We start from the raw sequence: 14,989 nt of genomic DNA, 5'->3' as shown, positions 1-14,989 counted from the left end.
CAGCAGGAGAGGTCTACGCACCATGTAGGACCCTCGCCTGGCGGCCGGGGATCGAACCGCACTGCAGAGGCTGTGGGCAGCTTCGCAACCCAAGGCTCAACCTCTGCGCCACCGGGGGAGGCCCAAGACTGACTACTAGTTTTCAGATGAGTTTCATGGCACACTGGAATTACTCACATCAACAATAATGGGAGTCACATCATTCATGAGTGTGATTCTGCTTTTGTTATTTATATTTTGAATTATGTTGTGTAGAAAGAGTCCTCACCCAAGACATGCTCGTGTCTGAGTATAGAACTCTGAAAAGCTGAAAGGTGTGCCTTGGAGGGAAATACCTTTTCAGGACAAAGGAAGAGGAACTAGCAAATGAGACAGAACCAGGCTGCTAGGGACACCTAGAGACACCAAGAGTGTGGAGTCTTCAAACCACTGGAGTGAAGTCAAAGAAAAAATGTAAATCACTTTCTAGATTTTATAATAATTTTCCAGCTGATAAATTTTTGCTTGCCATCTTGAATTTGAACTAAAAAAAAAAACCAAAAGAGTTAAACATGACTTTTTCATGTAAATATTCACCTGGGTCTGGATTTGTCAGGAGTTCCCATGTGTTTTCTGTTTTTATAAACACAAGCTGTCATTGAGCTTTGAGTATGAACAACCTCCCCACCTTTCAAGTCAATAAAGTCAAAATCAGCAGTATTTTATTCTAAGTTGATGACCTGAATTCAGGTTTTTTTTTTATAAGTGGTACAAGCTTTTTGGTAAAATATGGCCTTATCTCAGACATTTTCCCCCAAATTTCTGAGACAGGTATTAATCCAAATGTCAATTAATCTTTTAACATACTTTAAAATGTGTGATTAACATTTTTTGATGAGACCCTACAAATCAAACTTTATTTTTTCCCTTTACCCTTTCCCCTCCTTCCTAACTCCAGAAACCACACTTCATTTATTAATGACTACTAGGTTTTAGAAGTATTTTACTTTGTCAAATCATCTGAATTCAGTCTTTTGTTCCAGTTGAATTTAAGTAAACAAAGCTAAGACAAAAATGATCAAAGTACATATCAAGAAACTTCTGCTAATCAGGAAAGGATTCAAGCACTCATACTACTTCAAATCATTGAGACTGTCACAAGATTCCAGTTGAGAGATCTTAAAACAATTCGTTTGTGAGCCATCATTGACTCCTGGGACCCTAACCTTGTAAGTCACATGATTTGCTTTTCTCTTTGTTTTCTGGTCTCTCACTTAATCCAGTGAAAAACAAAACAAACAAACAAAAAAAGGATCTGATAGTAAGTTATATGGAGACATATCTTATATCTATTAAAATTTTATAGCAGCTCTCTGTTCTTGGCAGATAACTTCATACCAATGACAGGGCTTTCACCAAAATACTGCTTTCAGAAAAACTGTCCTTAAAGTCTCAGGAGGGCTACTCTAACTGAAACAGAAGGATGTAGCTGACCAAGGACTGAGCAATCATATGACATGCATCTGATTCTCATTCATCTGTTGCACAACACTCATGTTCAGACTGAAACTGAATGACTCCTCTGGCAGCACCGCGGGGTGAAAGATTCTTAATGTGATCACTCAGGGATCACCAGCTGCTAGTCATGCAGAACAAAACTAAATAAAACAAAACTGTCAACCTATAATAAGGCATACAGTATCACTATCTTCTCTGTTCCATTTCTAGGAACCCGGATGCTGTCATTATATCTAACAACAGTTTCTGCTTTTTCAGCAACTGGGAATTTTATTTTTTTATTTTTATTTTTTTAAAGATTTATTTATTTATACAAGCACTGGGTACAGTCAGAAGTGCGGGAGGGTGAGAGAATTCACCAGAGCCAGAGAGGGGAACAGAATAGGCAGACTGATGAAAATATACTGCTGAGGGGAGCAGCGGGCATGGCAGGAGAGGTCTGCGCACCATGTGGAACCCCCGCTGGTGGCCAGGGATCAAACTGGCACTGCAGAGGCTGTGGGCAGCTTCACAGCCCAGCGCTCAACTGCTGCGCTACCAGGGGAGGCCCAGCCACTGGGAATTTTTAAAAGATAAGCCAAATCGAGGAGGATACCTTCAAGACAAGATGGTTTTGGCAATCAAATTTAATAAAATCTTTGCCATTACTATGCATTTCCTAAGATTAACTGAGACTGTGGTTCCTAAGAAAATGAAAGTATCATAGAGAGTAAGTAGAAAAATTGGCCTGCACAGGGGCAACCAATCTATGGCAATAACATAAAACAAGTATTGGATCCTTACCATGTAAGTGGGCACTGTGTTAACTGTTTAACCTACATTAACTCATTTCAACTTTTCAGAACCCTAAGAGGTGAATGCTATAAATATCTTGGAAAGTGAAAATCTAAAGTTAGCAAAGCTAAGTGACTCCTCTGAGGTTGTAACTATGGTGAGCATCATAAGGCAGTAAATGTGGTTATTAGCCACGCACATTCCTAATCAAGCTCCTGATTAATAGATACAGAGTAAGATCTTGAAAAAGCAGAGGAATCTTATAATATGTATACTTAACTCAAAGATCAGGAAAGGATCTTTTTTTAAAAAGTCTTCAAAAGTGGGAATTTAAACTTTATTTGAATAGATTAGTGCAGGGAGCTCACTACTTCTTAAAGTAGTTATTTCATCTTGACTTTAAAATATATAGATATGTTTTTAAGTTTTTTAATATTGACACCCAAATCTGTCCCTAGAATCTTCCATACGCTGTTATTATTTTTAACCTCTGGAATGAGATAGAATCAACACAATGTTTTTTCTATACCATGGTTCTTTAAGTGTTTAAATTTAATTTTCACTTTGTAGCATAAGGTCACATAAGCTTTATTTTTTGACATATAATTTATTTTGTAATAATTTACCAATTTGATTACTCTCCTTTGAAAAGACTGTCAATGAGTCTTCTTTCTGATAGGTAAGTTAAGTCCACAGTACAACTGGTCTCTTAATTTTCTTTTTGGGGGAAATGTATTCCATTAATATGATAGAATACTGAATTTGTTTTCTTTCTTTTTTTTTTAAGATTTATTTTTTATTTTTATACAAGAACCCAGGTACAAGCCAGATGTGCGGGAGGGTGAGAAGATTCACCAGAGACAGAGTGGGGAACAGAACAGGCAGACTGACGAAATACACTGCTGAGGGGAGCAGCAGGCGAGACAGGAGAGGTCTGCCGCGCCATGTGGGATTCTCGCCGGCCAGCCAGGATTGAACCCATGCTGCAGAGGCTGCGGACAGCTTCACAGTGTGGCGCCCAACTGCCTGAACCACCAGGGAGGCCCTGAATTTGTTTTCTTAATAACCACATTACACTGATAATACATATTAACAGCTAACACAAATCAGTGGTCTCTTCACGTGAAGAATTCTGAAGTTATCTCACATAAATTTCACCACTGGTTTTTAAATGTGAGTGCAGAAGTTTATTTAACTTCCATCTTGTGAGTTTTAATGTTAAAGTTTCAGCAGGAGATGTGTTTAAATTCAGATGCTTTCATTCAACATATTAGGCATTCTTCTAATAACCCAAGCTTTGTAATAACCACAAACCTGGCAAGATTATCTTCTTAATATGCATCCAAGTCATTACTAACAGGGGTCACGTGCAGATTCCTGTGGTCCTGAGATACCCCTCTCCAAGCTCACACCAAGCCAAAGAGGAAAGCTCATAGCTTTTCCTACATAATTAAAAGGGGACTAAACTGAATATCTCTTTTACAATAATTATTAGGTCTTAGATTATGGGAAACTGATCCCATCCTGAAAACCTGAAACCCACTCAGGTTAGAAGCATGAATAAGTTGGACTATGAAATCCCACTCTTGACTCTGCTTTCAACTTCAGTACTTTTCAAAAGGGTTGGTAACTCATGGTAGCACACATGCTCTGGCATCTCCATATCTGAAGTCATAAGAAAATGCCAAGATTTCTTTTATGAAAGGACCTAGAAATATGTAGAGGTTTCTTATAGCTTCTGATGCCCTTCTAAGTAGTTTTTTTCTTAATGTAATCAGTGGGCATTATATTAAGCAACTAGATCAGAAGGAAAAATAATGAAAAATGAGAAATTAAGGATAAATCATTGTCACATGAAGCTAAACAGATTATCAGGCCACAAGAATTTCTAATACCTGAGAGAATTCTCACAGAGCTGCTCAGGCTGACAGGCCACCCATCTTTAAGCCAAGTAATTGTAGGCAGGGGAATTCCTGAAGCTTCACAAGTCAAGGACACTGAGTTCTTTTCTACCACACTGATATTTTCTGGTGTGCCATGGTTTCCTATGATGCTTGGAATGGCTGTAAAACAGAAGAAAACAAAAATGGGAAAGAAATGGGAAGGTAGATAACATAAATCAGACACAAATATGACAGTTTATTAATAATAATAGGAATCCATTTTCTGATCAACAGTAAGCAAAATAAATAATCACAACAATGAGCTTATTAATAGTATTTTTAGTGTGACATTCCCACAAGTAAAATGTCACTTCTTTCTACTAATAGCAGTAAATGACTTTCACATTGTTATTATAATAATGGCAAATGATTTTCTATGTGTGACGCATCCTATCTGGTATATTTCTAATGTAGATTCATGACCTTCTTATATGCAGGGTTTTCTAACAAAAAATTCTAATCTTAAAATTCAAGTTACTGTGCACTATTGATGGAGATTTAAACTGGTGCACCCTCTATGGAAAAACTGTATGAAGGTTCCTAAAGAAATTAAAAATAGAAAAATAGAACTACCAATTGATCCAGCATTCTAATTCTAGGTATTTATCTGGAGAATGCATAAAAAGCACCCCCATGGTCATTGCAGCACCATTTTCAATTACTCAATAAAAAACTTAAATGCCCATTGACAATGAGTAGATGAAGAAGATGTGGCATACTCAACAGAAGACTACCTAGCTATTAAAAAAACATGAAATTTTGCCTGCCTGCTCTGTTCCCTACTCTGTTTCTAGTGAATCCTCTCATGCCCACACCTCTGGCCTATACCACAGTTCTTGTATGCATAAATAGATAAATATTTAAAAAAAATTAGTAGTGTTTCTAAAATAACTCAATTAAAATGGTATATGTACAAATACATGACCCTGAGTACATGTATGTTTGGTCAAATGGGGTAATGTAAATATTGATATTTATGGCTCCTTGATTAGAATATTAAAGCTGATATAAGTATAACTCATGCTAAACATGCTGAGTCATTCAAGTTCTAAAACTAAATTTATACTAGCCAAGTCAACTAATGTGGAAAACACAGAGTCAAAGAAATTTAATTGGGACTGCATTGGACCAAGAGTACTGAACATAACAATGATCTATGTTATCATGTGCTTTTCCCAAAGAATATCTCATACATCCTTAATTCAGTAAGGTAAGAAATGGGAGGTCAGGTAAAGAAGGATAAGTAATGAGACTGATGTATGTGGAAAATAATAGACAATAAATAAAAGACTCAACACTAAGACTAACAAATGATAGAGATCATTTGTTCAGGATGTAACAGACTATTTCAGCAAGTAAATAGACTTTTTGAGTCTTATTATACTTACTATGTACACTTAAGTCATATTTTCTGTCAGTCATCCCTGCCACATTAGCAGCCACACACACGTAACGACCTGTGTCAGATACATGGATGTTCTTCAGCTGAAGGACACGACCTTCATCCAGTATTTCCATTCCCCTTCCCTTGGTCAAAGGGCGGCCATCTTTCATCCAAGTCACTGTCGGCTGAGGAATACCCTGCACCTCACATTCCAAGGAAACACTCTTCCCTCGAGTCACAATAATTTCAGTAGGGTGGCTGCCACTGTTAGATATAGTGGGTCGAACTGGGAAATAAAAAGAAAAAAAACAAAATAGGAAATATTTGCTGTTAAGTCTCATGTAGGAATTTTCACCAACCAATATTAAATTCATTTTTGGCTTTGAAATATTAGCTACCAAAAAAAGATGGACTAACTGGAGTGGCATTGCTGTATGGAGAAGGAGGTTTCTTCCCTAATGTTTCCAAATGGGTTCAAACTGAAAGTAAAGCTGTCAACACAGTGAGGAAAGAATTCTGTGTTTGTTACTTTCCCTACTGAATCTATCACTTCTAACTCTGATTTACAGAAGTCTTCCTAGCACTAATTTTAAAATAGATATAGTAGCCTAGCTCATGCCACAATGTCTGTTACTAATTTCTATCTTCCACCTTCTAGAATAGGAACTAGAAAAGCGAAGACTTTCTCAGCCTTCTCTGAAAATTGATGTGGTCATGTGAATCAGCTCAGGCCTATAAAATTCAAACTGTGGTGGAAGGTGGTTTGGGGAAACATTTTGCTCTCTGGTTAAAAGGGAAAGATACCAATTCCTCTTCTTCTTCTTCTTTTTTTTTTTTTTGCTTTCAATGTGGACTTGGTACCATAGCTGTAGTCACCACCACCTTGAGTCTAGGAAGGAAAGCCCTGGAGACTCCTAAACCAAAGATTCCTGCTGATCAAATACACTGATTGCCAACCTCAGGCTTCCCATTTTGTAAGAAAATACACATCTATTTGTTTAAGTCGCTGATCACCAGTTATTCTGTTGATTCACCTAATAAATACTGAATCCAAGAAAAAAATTAGAAGGAATTTAATACATAGGTGTGTGGGAAGAAAAATAGATCAGTGTTAGCCATTCTTGGTTCTAGAACCAGGTCCTACCACACAGAATTCCTGTGACCTCAGTCAGCCATGGGAACCTCTCTTGATTTAAGTGTCTACATAGACAAAATGGAGGCGATAGCCTTGTCTGGTATCACAGGTAAAGAATGAGATAATATAGATATTTTAAAAATTTAAAGTCTTATATAAAAAAATATGATTTAAAGTGAGGTATTTTTATATATTGGAAATATATCCTATAATACAATGCCATCATTTCCCATTTCATGCAACCTCTATCCTGCTTCCAACAAATTACATTGCTGTGTCTGCCATTGGCAAGTGAAAGAGGAGTGGAAAGCTATATTGCTAACTAAGCAAAAGACAGAAACAAGTACTTGCTCTTTGGTTATGTCAGCACAACTTAATTTGCAGATCTATGAAAGGCAGATTATAATCACATCACTTTGAATGCATCTTGAAATTATGAAGTAAAAGGGAAAGATGGAAAGATTTAAAAGAAAATTGGGTCAAAGCATGGCTAAGCAATGACTTACTGTAAACTTGCAGATTGTAATCTTTCTTTGCAGTTCCAGCAACATTTGATGCCACACATGTATAAAGTCCTGAATCAGATTTTTCAGCAATTGAAATCTGTAACTGTCTACCTCCAGATAAAATTCTGACTCTTCCGGCAGAATCAGCCAACACAGGGGAGCCTGCAAAAACAGAAATAAAGCTAACCAAGCAAAACAAATGGTAAATTATAAGGCAAAAATATGGAGCATTTTGTGTAGATATTCTGATAAGTATAAATACTTGCTAATTTACATCCTAGTCCAATTATCTAAGTCCTATGCAAAAAGATAGAAGAGGAAGTGGTATAGGAAAATAAGGAGGGGAAAAAGGAAAAGTTTACCAAGATTATCTTCTGCAAATTTTTCTTTCAGTAAATGCTGCATTTAAAAAAAAAACACACTTAGAAAATGAAAAAAAATGCTTAAAGCAGTAAAAGTTTTAAGTTAAAAAAGTTGATTTTAAACATCAACTACAAAGTTAGATGGTCTGGCTACACTTTATAGACACAAATAAATATGTGTTGATGAATAGATTGAAAGTCTCTTCAACTGTAGAATTCAATCTTAACATGCCCTGGAAAGCTGTCACATTTACAGCAAAAATGTTTGCTATAGAAAAGTAGTTTTTGGAATGATGGATTCTTGATCATTATAGTTATCCTATGATGCATTTGATTAAAAAGTTATCCATTGATGGAGAAAATTATTTTTTCTTAGGAGCAGGAAGTTCAAACTGAGTATTTTCATCTGGATGATGTAGAAGAATTATTACATGTTGCACATTTACTATAAAGCAATTATGCTGTCTATTGTTTTAGTATATAAACCCCAGGAAAGCATGATAATAAACTGACATGTGCTAAACAAAATAAAAAATTGCTTAATTTTATAATTAATTTTATAAATGCCCAAGAATGAGAACTAACCTTTCTTCTTCCATATGAGATTTGGGGGTGGAATACCACTTGATTCACACAATGGACTAATGGGATTCCCTTCAATAACGGTAAGATGAGCAAGTTCATCAGACCCATAAATATTTGGTGGTACTGAAACAAAAGGACCAGGAAAAAGACTAATTAATACAAAGTAAAAATCAAAATCAACAAGCAACTATAAACCAGAGACACTACCGCCGGTGTCAGGGGGTGGCATAGGGGAGGGGTGGGAAGAGGAAGGACGAGGGTCAAAATAAGGGGGGGGGTGCAATTGTATGGGAAAATAACCAAAATGAAAATGCATACATTGTGCAAAAATGAAAAATGATTTAAGAATTATATAAAATAAATTATTAATAATAAAAAATGCAATTTTAAAGTTAGTTAATATATTACTTAATATAAAATATCCCCCAAATTTTACATATTTAAAAAAAATTCCCAATCACATGATGTAAGGAATTAATATTAGCAGTACAACCACATTAATAGGTAGAATAAATACCTAGCAGTACATTTCTCATTTTCAAAGATAGAACCTTAATTATCAAAACATTCAGAGTGGCTTGAAATGAAGCTCATATAATAGACATTTAGACATTTAGCTTTAAGGAGTTGAGGAATGGAAGAATCTTCCTTACCCCCTCAATGTATCTTCCAGTTATTGTTCAACCACCACTCCATCACTCCCCTCATGTGAAAGCCTCTAATCCTTTGAGGCTCATACTAGCAAGTTCTCTTTCTTACCACTCTCTGTGAACCTGTCATATTTTTTCCATTCACTGAAAAGTCTGGAACTTTTCATCCTTCCTCTTCACATGAAGACCTGCCTCCTCGATGAAAATATGAGAATACATTTGCACGTATAATCTATTGAAACACCTGACTCCTCCATTCCTTGCTCTGATCATCACTTCTCTGCCAGGGATACCCTTTTCATCATCTAAGGTATCTCTCTGATAAATTTGTAAATTTAAAGCATTCTTTGAAACTGTTCTGTTTCCAGTGCTTTTATTGATTGATTGATTGATTGATTTGTTTATTTTAAGATTTATTTATTTATGTATACAAGAGCTGTGATACAGGCCAGCAGTTTGAGGGGTGAGAGGATTCACCAGAGACAGAGTGGGGAACAGAACAGGCAGATCGACTGAAATACACTGCTGAGGGGAGCAGCGGGCAAGACAGGAAAGGTCTGCTGTGTCATGTGGGTAGCTCCATGGCTGGGGCATCGAACTCGTGCTGCAGTGGCTGCAGAGAGTGTCATAGGTTGTGTCTTAACCCCTTGCGCCATGAGTGAGGCCCTCCAGTGCTTTTATTCAACTATTTCCAACTATAAGTTCATTGACCTAATTAAATCTCTAATCCTTTCACCTCACAGAAGTTTCCCAATCTATTTGGCTTACTGACTTCTCTATCTAGCTTGGATTTCACGAGCAATAATTTTAAGTGGCTTGCACTCTTGCCCTTGCTATTTGGCCACACCTTTACTCTGAGTGAATTCTTAGTGTACTCTGTCGTCACCTACACCACAGGGAAAGTAGTACAGACAAAAATGAGAATTGCACAGATTGCCATCAATAGAAATACATGATCCAAAACTCTATCCTCTTAGATGCCTATGGCTTTCATTAGTACAAATACTTGCAAATCTGGATCTGTAATGCAAACTCCTTCTGAGATACAGACTTTTAGACCTGACTACTTAATACTTCAACTTGGATACCTTAGAGGCATTGTCAAACAACCTGTCCACAACTGAACTCAGTCATCTTTGTTCCCTCTCTAAGGAAATAACACTATTGTCCACACAGCCCAGCTGGCCAAACCACACCAACATCTGACATCCAGCTTTTCCTATTCTTGTTTCCACACCTCTCCATCTAATCAATTAATCCTGTTAGTTCAACATCTTAAATACTTCTAGAGTTTATTTACCTCCTTCTTAAAATATAGATCCGAATATCCCAGTCCTTCAAATCCTTGTATGGTATTTTATTGCCTGTAGAATCAACTCCATACTTTCAAATTGATTTTAGAGATCCTTTTCAATCTACCTCTTTTAATCTTTCCTATCTATAGCTCCTCATTACTTACAGACTGCACTAGGCTCCACAATGAGTAATGCTAGGTTCAATGAACACACAGTATGCTGCAAGTGTTTGAAATGCTTCCATCCTCTATAATTAATGATTTCAGATTAACCATTCATTAATCCACTAATCTCTTTATGCCTACAACATGGAGTTACACCATACATATCTTTTGGAGTGATCTATTTTTTGATTTTTGATTTCATAAAAATGGAGCTACCCTGATGCAGCAATTCCACTCCTACAGATTTACCCAAAGACACAAAAACATTGATTTAAAAGAACACCTGTACCCCTATGTTTATTGCAGCACTATTTACAATAGGTAAAACCTGGAAACAACACAAATGCCCAAAAATAGATGACTGGATCAAGAAGATGTGGTACATATACACAGTGGAATATTACTCAGCAATCAAAAAAGATACTCATGCCAATCGCAGCAACATGGATGGAGCTAGAAGGAATTATGCTCACTGAAATAAGTAAGAAGGAAAAAGAAAAATATTGGATGGTTTCACTTATAGGAGAATATAGGGGAATCTTTATTTATTTTTTTATTAGGGTAATACTTGGATATTTCCATAAGGTATCACCGCTGTAGTGCATCCACCACCCAGTCCTCCATCTTAGTCCATTGTGTTTCTTCCCCTATTTGTTCTTACCCATCTTTCACATCTCAACTTTCTCTTCCCTATCACTTATTTTTATATCTAATGCAGTCCATTTCCACTATTACTTTTTTAAGAGACAGTTGGTCGAGTTATTCATAAACTAGGCCTTATAGTTTATGTTGAATTTGGCTTCTCTGCAAAATGTGACATTACCCATCCAAGCATACATTCATCCGTCCATGCATGTTCAACTTATTTGTTGTCTATGTTATCTTTCTGGCAACACCATTGTCATTAATTTCCATGACACAAATTTTACTTTGACTACCCATCCTAAGATTCCTATTTAGAGTCTCTTTTTCTGTTTCCTTTATTATATGGTACATGTGAGTCATTCATTGCAGTGCTTTCCTTTACATATCCTTTTACTCTAAGAGATCTCAATTGTTAGGAATGAATTCACATCTCCACCCTTCTGGATTTAACTCTGACCTCTCTCTCCTAAACTATTTTCTGTGACTGCACAGAGAATAGCTTCACATGGGCAGTCTAAAGGTATCTCCAAGACAGAATTTTAGAAAATGAATTCTTCACCTCTCTTCCTAATTATCACTCATCATTTATTCAACATTTACCAGTTCTTTGTTTTGTCTATACTGAATGTTATATGAATGCCTTTCTCATTTGAAAGAAGTAAAAAAATAGAGGAAAAAGAATGGAGGGAGATAAAAGGATGGAAGGAGGTGGGAACATAAGTTATGACACATAATTAAATATTTAGCAAATATAAATTTACCATATAATAAATTTTGTTATTTAGAAGTTAATTCCACTATGGGGTGAATTATAACACTTTTCAGAATTTTAATAATTCTTTCTTATATATTTTTTGATAATTCTTAATTTTTTAAATGATAAAAATGATTTGTAATTGTTATTCTCCACATAACTGAGTAATTTTAAAGTTCTCCACTGAAATAAAATTATTTCTTCCACCCATTTTTATTTAAAAATGAGTCTTTGAAAGTGATTTTATAAATCAAAAATGAATTTTGTAGAATTCCCAGCCCTTTTTGTTATGGGGCTACTGTCTTGGTGCCCAGGGTTCTTGCTGCTCAAGCAGGCAGCATTTTCTTGCATCAGGGCAAAAGTCCTTGTAGGAGGAACATGCTGGGAAACCAGAATCTGCTGAAAACAGCAGGCAGACATTATGGCCAGATCAGCAAGATCAGCTACCTTATGTATAAAGATTAGCTGAAAGTTATATAAGAGCAGGGACTAGAGGGCCTCCCCAGTGGCGCAGCGGTTGAGCGCTGGGTTGTGAAGCTGCCCGCAGCCTCTGCAGTGCTGGTTCGATCCCCGGCTGCTCCCTGGCCACCAGAGGAGAGTCCCATATGGCACGCTAGACCTCTCCTGCCGCCCGCTGCTCCCCTCAGCAGTGTACTTCTGTCCTGCCTGTTCTGCATCTTGCTCTGACTCTGGTGAATTCTCTCACCCTCCCGCGCTTCTGACTGTACCCAGTGCTTGTATGAATCAATCAATCAATCAATCAATCTTAAAAAAAATTAAAAAAAAAAAAAGAACAGGGACTAGAGATAGTATGCTTTGATTAGCATGAACAATGGAGCCCCCCAAGCAATAGCCCCTGGTCACTCCACTCAAGCTTGCACCAGACAATAAACACCCCATAACACACACCCCCTACACACACACATATACATTTCTCCACATACTTGTCCACTTTCTCTGAACCTGGTTCTAAATAAATACAGACAGCCCATGAATGGGGTTGCACATTACTTCCCAGTGTAGCCCCTCTATGCTTCTCATTGCTCCACATGGACTTTGAGTAATCTTTTCCTCATCCTGCACTGCTCCCACGAGGCAACAAAATTTCAACTCATTATCTCAATAATTAAAATTTTAAACAATAAAATCAAAATTAAGTGGGCTTAATATGCTGTAATTGAATTTAAAGAAGTATGTAAAATAAAGGTGAATATACTGGAAATGAGAACACTTATTAACAAATAGAAGGCAGTTGGAGTTGAGGTAAAAGTAATTACTCCTAAGAAATATTTTAATTAGTGACAGATGGTAAAGTTTCAAGTGAGAATAGCTTTTCTCATTAATCAACATAGTAATTGCATCTCCCACCTGTAGTGCACATTCTTTCATTTTTTTCTCTCTCTTTCTTTCTCTCTCTCTCACACACACATGCACACACACACACACTTGACATACATAGCTTGACCTTCTGACTTATTTTCAATAGAACAACCTACTATCAGTTCATGGAGAAGGCTCATGATCAGAATATTCTGACTGTAGGAGAACATTCTACATCAGTTACAATGAACAATAGGTTTGGGATCAGGAAATCTAACTATAGATGCTCTTGAATTAATTATACAAGCTAATACTCAGTTCAACATCTGAATGTACTGATTATAGTTTTTATGATATCCATAGCTGCTGCACCCCCCCCTGCAGTGACCCTCAGGGCTAATGGCTGTTGCCATGGTCCCTGAGGTCCGGCGTGGGCAAGGAACCATGCGCGCAGGGGGAGAACAGCAAACTCCCTAAGATGCAGAGAAGCCGAATGCCTGCCAATAAATAATGACCACCAGAAGCTGCCACAAAGATGATTAAAAGAAATGCTGACCACCTGGAACCTTATCTCGCTTTCTCAAGCCCCACAAACTTTATTCTGCTACAACTGTCTTTCTAAAATCTTTCCTTTTTCTGGTCATTGATTGCTAATTAAAAAACATACCTAATTTAATAATTAGGTTAATGCAAATGAAACATTACTAAACACTGTGTTATAATAGAATTGTTGGTTTAATAATCTTTCTATTATGTGCTTAACCTTAGTACCTTTGATATTAACTGCATTATAATATAAATTTACCTATGACAATTAATTATGAGTAAACATAAGTAAGTAATAGTAGTAGTAGTTAGTACAAGAATATAGAAAGAGTTAATAACCTGTCCAATTAGGAATGAGGCTAGGTCCAGGTGTAACTTTGGACATAAATCACTGCCCTGTCAATTAAGCTAAGCCTATGAGCAAACTGATCTCTTTGATGTTCACTGTTCCTATGCCTTTAGAAAAAACATATATATACTGACCACTAACTTAATAAAAGTGCACTCAGATTTTCACTCTCTTGAAGTGTGTCTGTGTGTCATTTATTCATCGAATCCCTGACCACCCTGCGCAATCTCTCAACCCTGAGACGTCCTCATCGTCCATCGCTGTGCTGGTCCGCGGCACATAGCTATCACCAATGTATTAAGATGAATTTTAGTTATTTGGATGGCATTTTTAAGAATTGACACAAAGAATAAAAGGCTAAAACCACAGGCTATATTATATGCTTTATAGGGGCTGATTACACTTACCCCAAATGTTGACATTATAATTTTTCTCAGTTTTTCCAGCAATATTTGTTGCCTCACAAGTGTACCGACCAGTGTCTTGAACCTGAGCATCTTCAATCTGAAAATAAAATCATGCATTGGAACCACTGTCTATATTCAAAGTATTGGGATTTTCCTGTTAATGTTATTTGTAATCTCTTATTTTTCATTTGCATTCTGAAGACTTTCAAACATATAAAGAAACTGAGACAATGGTAAAAATGGTGGCTATATCCCAACCACCCACATTCAACACTTATTGAGATTCAACAATTGTCATCTACCATACTTACTTTAATTTCAATATTATTGGTTGAAGGTCTAGAAAGGCCTTCTAAATATGATTCAGATAAAAAAGAAAAATAATCACTTCTGAATAACTTATTTATGGATTTAAAATGTACAATATTTTTATTTACAGGATAATGCTTAGTGAAATAATGCCCTTATTGGCTTATTTCATGTCCCCTCTCCAGACTGGGTTTGTAAGCTTCAAGACATGTATTATAACCAACTAGTCTCAATCTTTAGTGCTCGATAGATAATTGAACATCACTAAATATTTTCTATGTACTCATCATTCATTCATTGATCATTCAGTAGTTACTTAGACCCTTGTGTTAGATACTGCAGTTACAAAGTAATATAGTTTGAA

At 36.5% G+C, this 14,989-nt stretch overlaps 1 protein-coding gene across 2 annotated transcripts in view; it reads right to left on the bottom strand.

The window, feature by feature from the left end:
- HMCN1 (hemicentin 1) overlaps positions 1 to 14,989 on the bottom strand; it is a 508,306-nt gene that overhangs the window by 139,188 nt on the left and 354,129 nt on the right. For both annotated transcript variants that reach the window (XM_037506314.2, XM_054693419.1), the window contains exons 42-46: positions 14,317 to 14,413; positions 8,187 to 8,309; positions 7,240 to 7,401; positions 5,603 to 5,884; positions 4,167 to 4,334 (exon numbers count right to left, since the gene is read on the bottom strand). In XM_037506314.2, coding sequence (XP_037362211.1) covers positions 4,167 to 4,334; positions 5,603 to 5,884; positions 7,240 to 7,401; positions 8,187 to 8,309; positions 14,317 to 14,413 — 832 coding nt within the window. The remainder of the gene's footprint in view (positions 1 to 4,166; positions 4,335 to 5,602; positions 5,885 to 7,239; positions 7,402 to 8,186; positions 8,310 to 14,316; positions 14,414 to 14,989) is intronic.

Source organism: Talpa occidentalis, unplaced genomic scaffold (genome assembly GCF_014898055.3).
Source record: "Talpa occidentalis isolate TD23 unplaced genomic scaffold, MPIMG_talOcc4v2.1 talOcc4.12, whole genome shotgun sequence".
Lineage (NCBI taxonomy): Eukaryota > Metazoa > Chordata > Mammalia > Eulipotyphla > Talpidae > Talpa > Talpa occidentalis.
This window is presented reverse-complemented; position numbering and strand designations above follow the sequence as displayed.